We start from the raw sequence: 13,980 nt of genomic DNA, 5'->3' as shown, positions 1-13,980 counted from the left end.
CTTGTGAGAGGGTGTGCTTTGGATTGTGCCTCTTCGGGGAGAGGTCCAAGGCTAAAGGTGGCCCTTCAAGGCAAGCGAGGAGGAAGAGGGAAGTTCCTCTCATCTTGAACCAGGCTCGGTCACCAGAGTTACAGTGGTGGTGCGTGGTGTTGCAGGGACTCTGGGTACCGCAGCCTGGCAGACATTGTCGTGGCCACCCCCGGCCGGCTGGTGGACCACATGGACCAGACGCCAGGATTCAGCCTCAGGCAGTTGCGCTTTCTGGTAAGTCAGCCCAGCTGCAGACCTGGCCAGGGTCGGTGCCTGGGCATATCTCTGCTTACTGACCAGTCATTATATGGAGCTGCTGTGTTTGTCCTTCGTTCCCAAAGAGGACCGTGACATCAGGGAGATGATGACATGACTTGCAGTTGACTTTGATTTGGGTGAGGGAGGGCTGTGCAAGGTCACCAGCCTCACTTTATCCTCCAGAGCCATCTGGATCCAGTGACCAGATGTACATCAGGATGATTAGAGATGACCCAGGATGCATAGGAGACCCTGGACCTTTTTAGGCTAAGGCCTTTTCACATACTCACTTTGAGTGAGGTAATGCCCATTCAGTGAATAGCCCTCTTTAAGAAGTGAGGCAAGGGGTGGCCCCTTTAATTAGAAAAAAAGAAAAAAAATCAAACTGGGAGGGGAAAACCTTCAGGGTTCCTGGCCAAAAGAGAAACAGTCATTACTTACTGTTTACATTCACTGAGGGCAGTGCAATCTATGAGCTCCAGAGTGAATTGGGTTTGAGGCTTGGTCTTTGAGAAGGAAATCTAGCAGGTAAACCCCAAGTTAATGAGGCAGCTTTCAGACATCAAAATGTACCTTCCTTTGGGCAGAGCACCCTCTGGTAAACAGAGGGAGAGGGTGGGGGAGGAGACTACTCACAGATTTTGTTTGCCCTTCCTTCTCAAAGAAGACCATCACATCAGAGAATGATGACATGACTTGCAGTTGACTTTGATTTGGGTGAGGGAGGGCTGTGCAAAGTCACCAGCCTCACTTTCTCCTCCAGAGCCATTTGGGTCCAATGACCTGATGTTCATTATTCATATGGGGCACTGAGGACAGTATTCCTTGTTGGTTGTTTGCTGTGGGGGGGAGGCATGGGGTGGCTAGGAGACCTCGGTGCTTGTGATCTGCAGTGTTCCTGGGAGCAGGGGCCTGTCAATCACGAGCTTCCCCAGGTTCCTCTAAGCATGGCCACCCACCACTCTACAGATCATCGATGAAGCTGACCGGATGATTGACAGCATGCACCAGTCCTGGCTGCCACGGGTGGTGAAAGCCGTTTTCCAAGGTGACGTTGCCCCAGGCTCCAGCCCACTATTCCTGAGGGTGGAACCCCGAGCTATAACTGCTGCCAGGTACTGGAACTGGGCTGGATTTTCTCCACCCACTAATTGTTACCCCATCCTACCACCCACCACCTGAGGAGAACAGGACTGTGATTGGTCATTTCTGCTAAATGAAGGTTGTCACCCATCCCCTTTCAGAAAGGAGCCAGGCCTGGTGGGGAAAGGAGGAAGGGAAGAGGTGCACATGCCAGCTGGCCATCTAGTCCTACTTGTGATGGATTAGTGTGGGGAGGAACTTAGAAGGATGGCTCAGAAGAGCAAGGATTGACAATGTTGATATCTCCAGCACCAGCAGGCAGTGGGCAGCTGAGAGCATCCTTCTAGACCCCACTTGTACACTCTGCTCTGTTTCTTTCAGCACAAGCCAGCCTCAGATGCCACTCCAGAAGCTACTGTTCTCAGCCACGCTGACTCGGAATCCTGAGAAGCTTCAGGAGTTGGGCCTCTACCAGCCCCGGCTCTTCTCCACTGGCTTGGAGACCCAGGGATCCACAGCTCAGCCAAGGACCGAGCAGGATGGGGAGGGGAAGTATGCCTTCCCTGCAGGGCTCTCGGTGAGAGTGGGGCCGAGGGAGGGGGCAGACACTGACCAGCCCTGGCAGGACCCCAAGGGGAAAGGGAAAGAATCTAAGCAGCTCCGAGTCCCCAACTTGGAGGAGTGGGTGTCGCTGGGCCTCATCGAGCTCTGTCTGTCTATCTCCCACAGCATTTCTATGTGCCCTGCACTCTCAATTCCAAGCCCCTGGTCATCCTGCACTTGATGCAGAACATGAAGTTCTCCCGGGTTCTGTGCTTCACCAACTCCCGGGAGCACTCACACAGGTGAGGGTCAGAAGGCATGGAAAGGGCCACAGGAGGTGCCCTGGGGGTGAGGGTTCTCCACTAAGCACCTCCTTCCCCTCTCTCCAGGTTGTTCTTGCTGGTCAAAGCCTTTGGGGGGGTACCTGTGGCTGAGTTCTCCTCCAGACTCGGACCAGGCCAGAGGAAGATGATCCTGAAGCAGTTTGAACAGGGCAAGATTCAGCTGTGAGTATTTTGAAGGGAGAGGGCTGGAGGATCAAGGGCAGAGAGCACAGAAGGGTGGGGCCTGCAAAGAACTGGCTACCAGGCTGGGGATGCTGTTGGAATGCAGGCACCAGCTTGGCCCCATTCATTCATTGTTTGTCCTTAGATTGGCAGCCCCCTGGACTCCTCCACGTGGCAGTACAGCCCAGCATGGGCCTCTGCCAGGGGATGCTTAGCATATACCCTGGGAAGAGTAGGGCTGTAGGATGGGGCAGATCAACCAGTGTTTGTTCCCTTGACATCATCACAGCTTGATCAGCACAGACGCCACCGCTCGAGGGATCGACGTGAAGGGAGTGAGACTTGTGATCAACTATGACGCCCCACAGTACATCAGGACCTATGTGCATCGGTGAGGAGGCGTGGGGCCACTGGGGAAGACTATTTCTGTCCCGCTTCCTTCAGACCCTGGTCTTCTGGGGACTCTGGTTATCTGTGTTATTAATCTAACTCCAGGGCACCTGCCTCCATGTTGTGTCTGATTTCAGGGTAGGCAGAACAGCCAGAGCTGGGAATACAGGGCTGGCATTCACTCTGCTCCTGAAAGTACAGGTAAGCCCCATGAGGATATAAGTCCTGTCTGTATCCCTGCCACCTTCCCCACACATGCCTCAGACTCTGTGTGTCAGGGCCTGGATCCTGGTGGGGAAGAATCTATTCCTCGTAGCTAGTTACTTAATGAGAAATGGCTTGAGGGAAGGCTGACCCCAGTTCTCACCTGGCCGGAACTGTTATCTTGCCCAGGAGCAGAAATTCCTTCAGATGCTGAGAGAGGCAAGAGCTCCAGAGCTGGGAAAGCATCTAATCCGGAGTGAGCACCTTAAGTCCCTGGTGCCTCAGTATGAGGAAGCGTTGTCTGAGCTCCAGAAAACCATCCGGGTAAGGGCTCAGGGGGGGTGTGATGGGCCTCAAGATGTCAGCTCTTCAGCAGCCACAGTGCTGGACACCTCCCCAGACCACAGGAGCAGGGAATACAGCAGCCACAGTGCTGGACACCTCCCCAGACCACAAGAGCAGGGAATACAGCAGCCACAGATCTAACACCTGGTAATGACCGAGTAAGCAAAGCCAGACAAGGGATTTAGGCAGCGTACCTGAATGATGCACTTACTTCCTAGCATTCCTTTGGGAGTTTAACAACAGCGCAGCTGCCTAGGGCTAAGAGCCTTAGCTACCAAGGTGCCCAAGGTCTGCAGTCCTAGGAGTTCAGCAGAAAAGGGAGCACAGACCCATGGAGCAATGAATGCCTCAGGAGGCCCCCTGAGGAGAGCCCCACAGACCGTGTATCCTGCATTGCCCAGAAAGAAGGGCTGATCTTACCCACCTGGAAAAGACCAAAGCAGGAGAGTAGTTCCCCATGGAGAACCACCCTCAAAGAAGGCAAGAGTGGTCAACAAGCCTGCTGGATTAGTTTCCTAGGCAGAAGGATACCGCAGCAGGCAGTGCCCCCTCCCCCAGTCTCAAGCAAGGAGTAGCTCTGTGAAGACCTGATCCCTGCCTTCTTTTCTCACTCTGGCTCTTTTCTTCACAGGATGAATGGAAACAAAAGAAGGCCTGAGTCTGGCAGGGAATGGATGACGTGTGCTGGGTGAAGCCCATAGACGCATTGTGGGAACAGTATATAGAGCTGCTGATCCGCTGGGCCTTGGGGACTGGCGCGTACCTGATGGCACACATAGGCATGGTCTGAGGACTCGATCACTGTCTGGAACTGCCTTCTGAAAATGAGCCACCGAGCCCAGTAATTGCTGGGCTGCCAATCATAGTGGGGATGGGGTAAGAGAACTTAATTTTACAGAGTCTTCATACTTGTTTTAAGTACTGATCTCAAGTGAAGCAAGAAAATGGGACACATCCAGGCAGGTTCTGGATGAATGTAATGGAGGGGACATTCTCCTGGCCAAGCAGTGGCATACAGCCTGAATACCTAAACTTCAGATACTAGTGCTGGTGGGGGCCAGAGATCACGGAGGTGGTTGGGACCTTCACAGAGACAAGGTCAAGGGACTTCAGAAATGGAAACCATGTCCATCCTATTGAAGAGGAAGAGAAATGACTAAGGTCGTCAGGCTGGATTCAGGTCAACTGTCAACCCATGTCAGCGATGGGGAGGCAAATGTCATTCCATCTGAGTGAATCCCGGGGTGCTTCTGGGCCGTTTATTCATTGAGTTTCCAAAATTACAGATTTTACCATGCACACCATATTAAATTGGAAAGAATGCCACCAACTATAAAAATGTACACTTTATTACACTCTCTGTTTGGTAGGATACATCACAATTCCATACAATCCTACAAAGCAAGTACAAGCGCTCACATTCATCCATAATTTATACTTGGCCCTGCCTTCCTAGTACCAGCTGACCACTGGGAGAGAGAGATTTTTATTAAAAGTTAAGAAAGGTGTTTCTGTCTTTGCTGATTGATGGATGGGCCATGGAGCCAGCTGCCTCTGGCAGGCCATGCAGGACACAGAGCTGAACGTTCCAAAGGAAAAACGAGCTAACTTGGCATGATTCTGAAATGGGCCAGGGATGCAAAATGTTTCTCCCTTTTGTTCCCAAATTTAACAAACTCAAATGGCACTTTGAGCCTACCTCACTGCTCATCTGAAAAGCCCTGAAAGATAAATGGGTAACAAAGAGTGGTTTCAGAGTCAGGGCGTGACCAGGGTGACCCAGAGAGGGGACACAGCCCAGAAAACATTCCAGTGCCCAGAAGACGTAACAATTTTGACCTAGACCAGAACCACTGAGAAGCCTTCTTGCATTGTCATTACATTTCATCTAATACCAATAATGTCTTATCTTTAAAGTTGTCTCATAAAGTAAAAATGCTTTTATTTTTAATTAAACTCCCACCAAAAAATCAAATAATCCCACATCACAGGAAAAAAATACTTTAAAAAAATCCACTTTATGAAATGTAATGGAAAAATCCCTCTTGTCACTGTCACATGAGCCACAGTCAAAGTAAAAGGCAGGACCAATTCAAGAGGAGCTCTTTGGGCCTCTTACGTAAGCGAGCTTTATTTTCAGAAGGTTCACATGTGGACAAGTCTTAGGACCATACGTTATGTTGTATCATTTCTTTAAAAATGAGGCAAGCTCCTTTAGGATAGTAACAGACTGTGACCCCATCCTCCAAACATCTACCTGAATATACATTCATTATTCTTACTGACTTTAGTAAAATAATCATATAAAAGTGTACTCTTTGCACAATTCAGAATTAAATCTTGGGTTTTGTTTACTTTTCTCTCTTCCCCAGCTGAAGGCTGAATAGATTTTGTACTGAACACAGAAACATCACAAAAGCAAATGAAACTTAAATTAAACCCCAGCAGTTAAAAATTCTCCCAAACTGGAAGTATCAAACTAGACAAATAGGAAATTCTCCGAGGTACAAAGTGAATACTCCTTTTACAAAAAGGTTACAGTTTTACTATACATAGAACTAGGATCAACACACTCATTACATTCCAAGAATAACCATTATCACAAAGCAAAGAATGAAAGCAAACACGCGCACACACACACGCGCACACATACAGCTTCAGGAATTGTACACAGAACTAACAGTTCAAAAGAATTACAAGAACGGAAGATGAACTTTTGTTAAAATCTTAACTATACGTCCAGATTCAATTCAACAAACATTTATTAGGCACCTACTAATGTGCAAAGCAGTGCTAGACGCAGATGGTCACACTGAAGGACTACAGATCACATTACACCCAGACTTGTTCTAGGCGGGACTGCTTGTGGAAGGGGAGAGGGGCCAGTTTTACCCAGAAAGCTTGCAGCCCAGGCCAGTCAGACTTACTTCTGAACAGACAAAATGGCCTATGATGTTAGGGGCTGCTGCGTCGGACCATCCGCTTTAAGAGGGCAGAGAATGTTTCTAACAATCTCTGTTGAACTTGTAAATGGAAAGAACAGAAAGTTGACATTCTTTATGTAGTCTGCATTAATACTCAATGATGGTCCAATAAGAGCAAGTCAGCTTTTCAAAGTAGGATTTCACCAACCGCGTACAATCATAGATAAAGTGTAACTTTTTAAAGGTGTTTCATGACACTAGATAACCTTTCCCTGGCGTTTCCAGATTCTCTCTGGCCGGCCATATTCGGGCACCCCTTTAGTTGGATTTGGGCAATGCCTTTAATCTGACCGCAGACATCCGCATCTGTCCTTTGGATGGCTGACTTTGCCCTTCGGAGGCTGGAGGGACCCGGCCAGGGTTCGGTCCCCCTGGGACCTGCAGCTGTGGTGTGGCAGGGGTCACGACTTGATGCTGCACAAGTTTCTGCTGAACTGTCTGAGGAGCCACTGTTGTTGCAGGAAGCACTTGTACTTGGTGCGGGCCGGCCGCAGTCTGGGACATAGTCACAGTTTGTGGCTGAGGCTGAATCTAAAGATTTGAGGGGACAGGAGAAGTACATGGTTCCACATTAAAAGGCTTGGGCCCAGAGTTTGTTTGCTCCCTCTGGAGAGAGAACAGAGCACAGTCACTGCTTTCAGGCTCACTGAAGACTGCCCTCATACTGTTTACCAAGAGTCAAGAGGATGAGGACACACTAAGAAGCTGGGCACCAACACAGGCTGCCATTGTCTGCTTCTCCCCACTGAACCCCCCAAATAATCATGGGCTTTAGCTTAGCTCAGGGTGAAATGCCTAGCATTCCCAAGAGAAATTGACACTGTGCCTATCTGCTAGTGAATTTATTTCTGGATCCGAATGACCCACTGATACACAGTTGATTAGATCTGATTCACTTGTCAAGACTACTAAAAACATCAGACTGATTCAGTCTAGTGTTCTTCACATTTAAGCCACAGCCTGCACTGAAAATAACATGTTAAAAAGAAATCTGGGCAGCTGACCTTAACAGTGTTAGCCACTGGGCCTTCAGCTTATTATCTAACAAATGGCAGCAAAACACAGCATTGGATGATCACTTAACATTTACTGAGTGTCAATACTAGGCTGGATGCTTCACAATAAAAGCCATGATTTCTGCCCCAAGGATGTCCACTCTACCACAGACAGACAAAACAAGTGAAGCCCAGCATGAAAACAGAAAGAGCAAAGTGTCCAGCAGTTCCGAGTCCCCATCACTGGCCATCTTCCAAGGGTCTGTGGTGGCCTAGGAAAGCCTTACCCAAAGAAGTTTTGAGGAGAGGTTTGAATAAGGGAGAGAGAAGTAGTTTGCCAGATGGGAAAGGGGGAGACTAGTCCCAGAGAAGAGAGCAGCATGCAGGAAACAGACCCAAGAATGGGAGAATGGAGAGGCGAGAGGTGGGACGTGGGAAGGCTAGGAAGGAGACAGCGTGGAACAGCAGAGTGACCAGAGACAACTAGAACACATACTGAGTTTCATTAATGGAGTGAACAGTGTGGACAAAGACAATGGTTAACTACTTTCAGTAATATCTGAAACTTACCTGCTGGGAAACAGAAACCATCTGTTGAATATTGGCCACTGTTGTTTGTTGCTGAACAACTTGAGGAATCTTTGCGACCTTGAAGAAGTATGAGGGCAGGTTAATACAATGAGAGAATTCAGAGGCCAGTGAGGCCACCCTATCCCCAAGGAGGAATTCCCCCTAGACACCCCTAACAAGGGGCCATCCAGCCTACAGTGATGGAGCTCCATCCCCTCCACCACTACCTCTGAACCTGACTTCCCCGTCTCCATTCCTGGGGCCCAGATCTCAAGGCCAAGGGATAGGAGGAGTGAAGAGGAGCAGGGCAGAGTCATTCCAAGGCATGATTTGCCCCTTGATAGTCCATTAGCCTGATTGTCCTTTGGAGGCCTTACCTTTGAGACCTCGAGAGTGCAGTGATAGCACTGCCATACCTGTATTGGGGATGGCACTTGCTGGGCTCCTGTGGGCTTTGGGGCCTGGGAGAGGGGTGTCGTCAGGAACTGAGTTTTAATGCTGGGCTGAGAAGCATAAGCCACTTTCTGCGGCTGGGCCTGGACAGTGACTTGCTGCGCACTGATCTAGAGAACAAAATAAGTGTCTGCGGAAGAGGTTCTGGGAAGTATGTCATGTAGCAGTGACTGTAATTATAGGCCAGGGAATCTGCTTAAAACAATGTCAAATCTGTATTTCTAAACTAAAAACCTGATTTGGAAAGAAAAGGTAAAAGCCAGAAAATATGACAAACATCAGAGTTATTTAAACTCTGACTCTATACAAATGTAGTGTAAATATCCACAAAAGAGAAGGTGGGAAAGGCAGTGGGGGAAGGGGTGGGGTAAAAGAAAAGGGAGAGAAAGAGAGAAGGAAAGAGGGAGAGAGAGAAAAGGAGAGAAGGAGAGACAAAGAAAAGGAGAGGAAAGGGAGAGGGGTGGGGAGAGAGGAGAGGAGGAAAAAGAGGAGAGAGAAGGGGGAGTGATGAGAGAGGGAGGGAGGGAAAGAGAAGAGAGAGAAGGAGAGGGAGAGAAAGAGGGAGGAAAAGGTGAAAGAAGGGAGAGAGGGAGAGATTGGATTAAGAGAGAGAGAGAGCTCCTGGAGGGGCCCAAAGGAACCCTTCAGGTTTTCCTGGGAATGGTACAAACTTCCTATAATGCAGTAAAATTCATAGCCTCTATAGTATGTCAGGAGAAGTCCATATCCCGTGCCTATCAAGGGGCTCAGAGGATGACCCTACCTTCTGCTGGCCAGCTGCTTGACTTTGAGGCTGCATGACTTTCTGTTGCTGGTGGTTTTTGAGTTTCAGAAGCTGTTGGACATGCAATGGCTGAGCAACTACTGTCGGTCCTATACAAGGAAAACAGCGATGGCAGTTAGCATGCAAGAATGCCAGTCACTATTACAGGACATAGATTTTCTCCAGCACTTTGCTCCTCTGTTCAGAAAATGGGAGTTGAAACCAACTACCGAACAGGAAAGCAAACAGGCCTTCCTCCCTTCCCCCACCTCCCTACCAGTCCTGGTCTTTCCATGGCTTAGATGTAAACTCTCTTTTCACAGGAAAATGCTTTGGTTCTGCCTCCCATTCTTAAGAGAGTAAAGGCTCAGCAGGCCACAGACTATAGTTAAGACCATTCAAAGAAAGGCCTGCAGTGATGAAAAAAACAAAACCAACAAGCTCCACACTGAAGGGCTTTAATAGGCCTGATACACATCATGGAATTATGTCACTTCATATCTTAAAACTAAGTGACCAAAATGCCTGAAGATCCAGTCAAGCACCTGTGGCTTTCTGGGGCTGGCTAAGAGACCCCCCAATTCCTGTCCTGTTCACTGGTAGGGCTGTGACTGCCGGCGATGATGCCCCAGGAGGTTTGGCAGGAGTTGCAGGGGCAGTCTGTCCTGGAGCTGGAAGCTGGGAAGTGGCCACACGGGTCTAGATGGGAAGAAGCAAGGGCCATGTTAGCTTCTCAACGCTTTGAATCTGTCATGAGTCTTTAAAGGCTGGAATCAATCAACAAGTATTCCTGAAGCTCCTACAATGTGCCAGCTTCTGGGGACACAAGAGCAAAGACTGAAACAAGCCCTCCTCCCAGGGAGCAAACGTTCTGAGAAGAGGGATAACAAGTGCATAATCACACATGTGCAGCATAAAGGTAAAGTTAATGAAGTACAACTATAGGCAAAGTGGCTAGATGCAAGCTAGTGTGAGAGGGAGCGTGCTAGTGACAGAAAGGGGCAGGGGATGGGGTTCAGCAAAGACCTGTGGATGGTGCATCTACTCTGAGGCAGAGACCAGGAGTCAGTGCCATCAGCCACATGGAATAATGGCCAGTGCAAAGGCCCAGAGACAAGACCAGTTTGGCCGGAATCAGAATCTACTTGAAAAGCTGCTCGGAACGTGATGACAGAGAACTCACAAGGCGAGCGACTTGGAGATTGGCCACAGCGGTGCCAGCCAATACGGCTCCGGGCCGGGGGGTCTGGACCGCAGTGAGCTGGGGGGAAGGTGCTGGAGGCGGCAGCAGAGGGGGCAGCTGAGGAGGCGCCGGAGCTGTCTGTGGTCCTGGCAGAGACGGCTGCTGAGGCGGTGGAGGCTGGGAGGCAAGCTGCAGTTTATGCTTCTGAAGCTTGATCAGGTGGTCCTACAGGGAGATGAGAACATTCATTCTATTCTGCTTTACTGAGAGTTGCCAAAGCTTATGTAAGTCTCATGTTGTTACTTATGGATACTTTGAAGACTGAGAATTCAATAAGTTGATCCTTGTAACCACAATTCTATTAATATATATATATATATAAATACATATATATATGTATACATATATAAAGACACCACACATGTTTTTACATAATGAAAAATACAGACAAGATACTATATTGCTATAGCTACATTGGTCTTCATGGATGTGGGAATAGCTGCCTGTGTCTTTAATCAGCAATAGTCAAAACAGGAAATGAACATTTTAACTGATTATGGAGTTTCAAATCTATTCATTCCTACTGGAATGGAATTCTTAATATCTGGGTAAATGCATCTGATTTGGCTAATTAATGGCTGAATGCATCAATTGTTTAATGTATAGGAAACCCTCAATCAACTGCAGGCCCAGCCACACTTAAAATGTCAATAGTATTTCATTTTATGCAAACTTATGTATAATTAATCATTTTGGTTTTTATCATCATGAGTGACATTGATTTAATTTTAACCAGTATTTTTGTCTATGTCATCACCAAATAATTATTTATAAACATGAAAGGTTTCCCAGGGTTCCTTGGGTAGCCTCCACTATGATTCTATTCTGATGGCTCAATGTAGTGTGGAGGTTTTCCAAGGCTGTGCTGGTAAATGTTAAACAACCAGCTCTTTGGGAGTGGTGGCGGGGGGGCAGGGGGGACAGATATATTTAACAACATACTTCTAAGGTTAATCTGCATTATTAACATTTTTTCCATCATTGTCTGAAGTCTAGACAATCAACAAAGCAATAAATCGAGCCCTGATTTGTAGCATTTGCTGATTTCCAAAGTGTAAATGCTCACACTAAAAATTTAACCATCAGCTGGCACAAGCTAGCTCCATGACACCCCTGAGGTCCCCCTACCAGCTGAGAACATGTTCTGTTGGTCCTACCAATCTTGAAAGGCTTTGAGTATGGGTCCAGTGACAGATTACATGTCCGTCATCCAAGGACCAGCTTCACTAAGTTGGGAGAAGCTCATTACCAGGTTGGCTAGAGAGAGTGATGTATTTTTCTGCCACCCCAGTACACACATACAGAACTTCTACCAAGTCATTGTGGGGCTGAAATCTGTGTTAGTGAAGGAAGCACCCTAAATGATGAAATTATGCACTCATGAAGTACAAAAATCATTAGAAGAAGAAGGTCATCTGGAGAGCTAGGCAAAGCAAACAAAAAGGTGACAGGCTTTTGATTACAATATCTAGTCTTTTAATAAGCTGTTAGCAAATAGTTGTTAGTTTTTAAAAAAAATGTAAAAACCTCATACAATTCTAAGGATTGGTCCATAACAAATTCATTCTCCGTTCCCCCGAGTGTATTCTTCCTTCTGACTTCATTAAGATAATAAATAACTTTAGGTGCTATGTACAATAACACATACTAATATTGATATCTGTATGACACTTTATAACTCTCTAGGTCCCTTTAGATACATTACACAGATACAGGAATAAAGAAAACCTACTCGTTGCCTAGTGTCACCTGAGATTCCCCATGAGTGCCCAGCATCAGTGAGTGTCCTTCTCCTCCTCCACCCAACCTACAGATCGCCAGATCCCACAGGTGCCAGCAATGCCCAACTAACCTTCCTACAATGCCTCTTTCTCCTTTCTCTCTCCCATCGAGAAGTTAACCCCAACAAAGCCACCACTCCACCTTGACCCTTGGCCCACTTCCCTTTTCCCAGCATTCATAGATCAGGCCTCTCCACCACACTTCCCCTCCCACAGGAAGGATACAGCCACCACTCAAAACACTTGGATAAGCAAAGAAGTAATAATTACAACCCTTCCAATAAGAGGGAAAACCACCGAGCCTTACTGTCTGCTCTGCCGCTGCCGCTGTGTTCCAGACCCCCAGGCAACATTATCTCCTTTGCTGCTGTGTATCCAAAGGATCCCTCTTCTACTGGATCCTAAGGCCCCCGCCAGCCTCTACATCTGCCCTGAGCTGAACCCCCCACATGTATTGAGTCCCCCCCAAAAAAGGCTAGCTTCTTGAGAGCAGCAAGGACTGTGTCATTTTTGTGTTTCCATCCCCAGCCCTCAGCCTAGTGCTTGGAACAAAGGAAGTGCTTAATAAAAAGCTTTTTCATTCATTCATTGTGTTTGAAACGTTGCTGTCTTTCCATCCTCTTTCCCTATCCCTCTCTCCCCCAACAGTTCAGAAGTCCAGCAGTTCATTCTATCTCCTCAAATCTCTTACAGCAGATTACAATCCTCTGCTTCCACTTCCACCACTTTTCTAGTACAGGTGCTCATCAACACCCATTTGACCCCTTGTCGCCAAAGTCATTCTACTGACAGCAAAGACTTTCTAAGCTAGGATAACTTTGCCTCTGACTTGCCCTGGCATAGTGGGACCCACACCTGAGTTGCTGCTTGCTGCTGCTGCTGCTGCTGCCTGAGAAGCTGGAAGTGGGCAGGAGTGATGGTTTTGCTGGAAAGTTGAACTCCAGTGGCTGTCCCTGCAAAGAAAAGAGAGAAGTGCCCAAATCCACAAAAAGAATCCCCAAATCTGTATTTTGAGGAATGATAAAAATAGTGAATCTATAGGTAAAACCTCAGCTTATGAGAGCTAGGATTGTACTCTAAAGGATGATTCAACTTTGGAAAAAATTAGGAGATTCTGAAGTAGTTTAGAAGACACTGTCATTTGCTAAGGACAAAGACAAATGATTTCCAGATAAAACATGATTTCCCGGCTTCCCTTTATCATACCTATACACACAGCAATGAAACAAGGATGCAGCTCCTGTATTCTGTTGTAGACACAATGAAAGTGAATGATCTGCACAGTTAATGAATAACTGTGGTCACTGTACATGTTAAAAACTAATGCCATACATCTGAACAGCACTCTCTTTTTTTCAAAGCCCTTTTTAGATCTATTCTACAAGTAAAAGAGGAAGAAAACCCAGTTGTTACCTTGTGTTACCTGAGTCACTAACGACCTTGTCTGAGCCTGCGTAGGGGTCAGGCTGGTCATGGCCACAGTGCATGCTGGGATAGGAGTGACTGCTCGCACCCCCTGTGTGGATGCACCAGAGAGGAGCTCGGCAGAAGTAGCAGGCGTGACAGCCGGCCGAGGCTGGCTGTGAACCACTGGAGCAGGAGTGCCGCCTCCCGTAGCCTTTTTTAAAAAGAATGCAAAATGTGAGCTTTTCTTCAAAGGGGTGCATATGCAAACCAAACCATCTTTTAAAAAAGTTAACGCCTCTCAGTTTGTTGTGAATAGTTAATGCTAAAATGAGTATAGAAGCTCTCTGCCACTGATGGCTTAGGGAATGGTAAGCAGACCACCCAGTTCACACCAGACTGCATAATGATCAAAAAATCCAATGAGA

The 13,980-nt window shown here is 47.4% G+C and overlaps 2 protein-coding genes across 2 annotated transcripts in view; one reads left to right on the top strand and one right to left on the bottom strand.

The window, feature by feature from the left end:
• Nucleotides 1-155: 155 nt before the first annotated feature.
• On the top strand, nt 156-4,867 carry DDX51 (DEAD-box helicase 51; the record flags this gene model as incomplete). The annotated part of the gene is given in 9 exon segments (XM_036753612.1): nt 156-264; nt 1,258-1,403; nt 1,753-1,948; nt 2,101-2,216; nt 2,304-2,420; nt 2,710-2,811; nt 2,948-3,011; nt 3,204-3,338; nt 3,991-4,867. Coding segments are annotated over 9 exon segments (1,012 nt in total), but the record flags the coding sequence as incomplete, so codon positions are not given.
• The window catches only part of LOC118845611 (E1A-binding protein p400-like), a 129,005-nt gene continuing 119,715 nt past the window's right edge, over nt 4,691-13,980 (bottom strand). Inside the window, exons 47-54 of the mRNA XM_036753601.1 lie at nt 13,562-13,766; nt 13,004-13,101; nt 10,308-10,532; nt 9,670-9,823; nt 9,125-9,234; nt 8,325-8,471; nt 7,909-7,986; nt 4,691-6,874 (exon numbers count right to left, since the gene is read on the bottom strand). Of these exons, the coding sequence (XP_036609496.1) occupies nt 6,602-6,874; nt 7,909-7,986; nt 8,325-8,471; nt 9,125-9,234; nt 9,670-9,823; nt 10,308-10,532; nt 13,004-13,101; nt 13,562-13,766 (1,290 nt within the window). The 3' untranslated portion in view covers nt 4,691-6,601. The remainder of the gene's footprint in view (nt 6,875-7,908; nt 7,987-8,324; nt 8,472-9,124; nt 9,235-9,669; nt 9,824-10,307; nt 10,533-13,003; nt 13,102-13,561; nt 13,767-13,980) is intronic.

The sequence above is a fragment of the Trichosurus vulpecula genome, chromosome 1 (assembly GCF_011100635.1).
Source record: "Trichosurus vulpecula isolate mTriVul1 chromosome 1, mTriVul1.pri, whole genome shotgun sequence".
In the NCBI taxonomy this organism is placed as follows: Eukaryota; Metazoa; Chordata; class Mammalia; order Diprotodontia; family Phalangeridae; genus Trichosurus; species Trichosurus vulpecula.
This window is presented reverse-complemented; position numbering and strand designations above follow the sequence as displayed.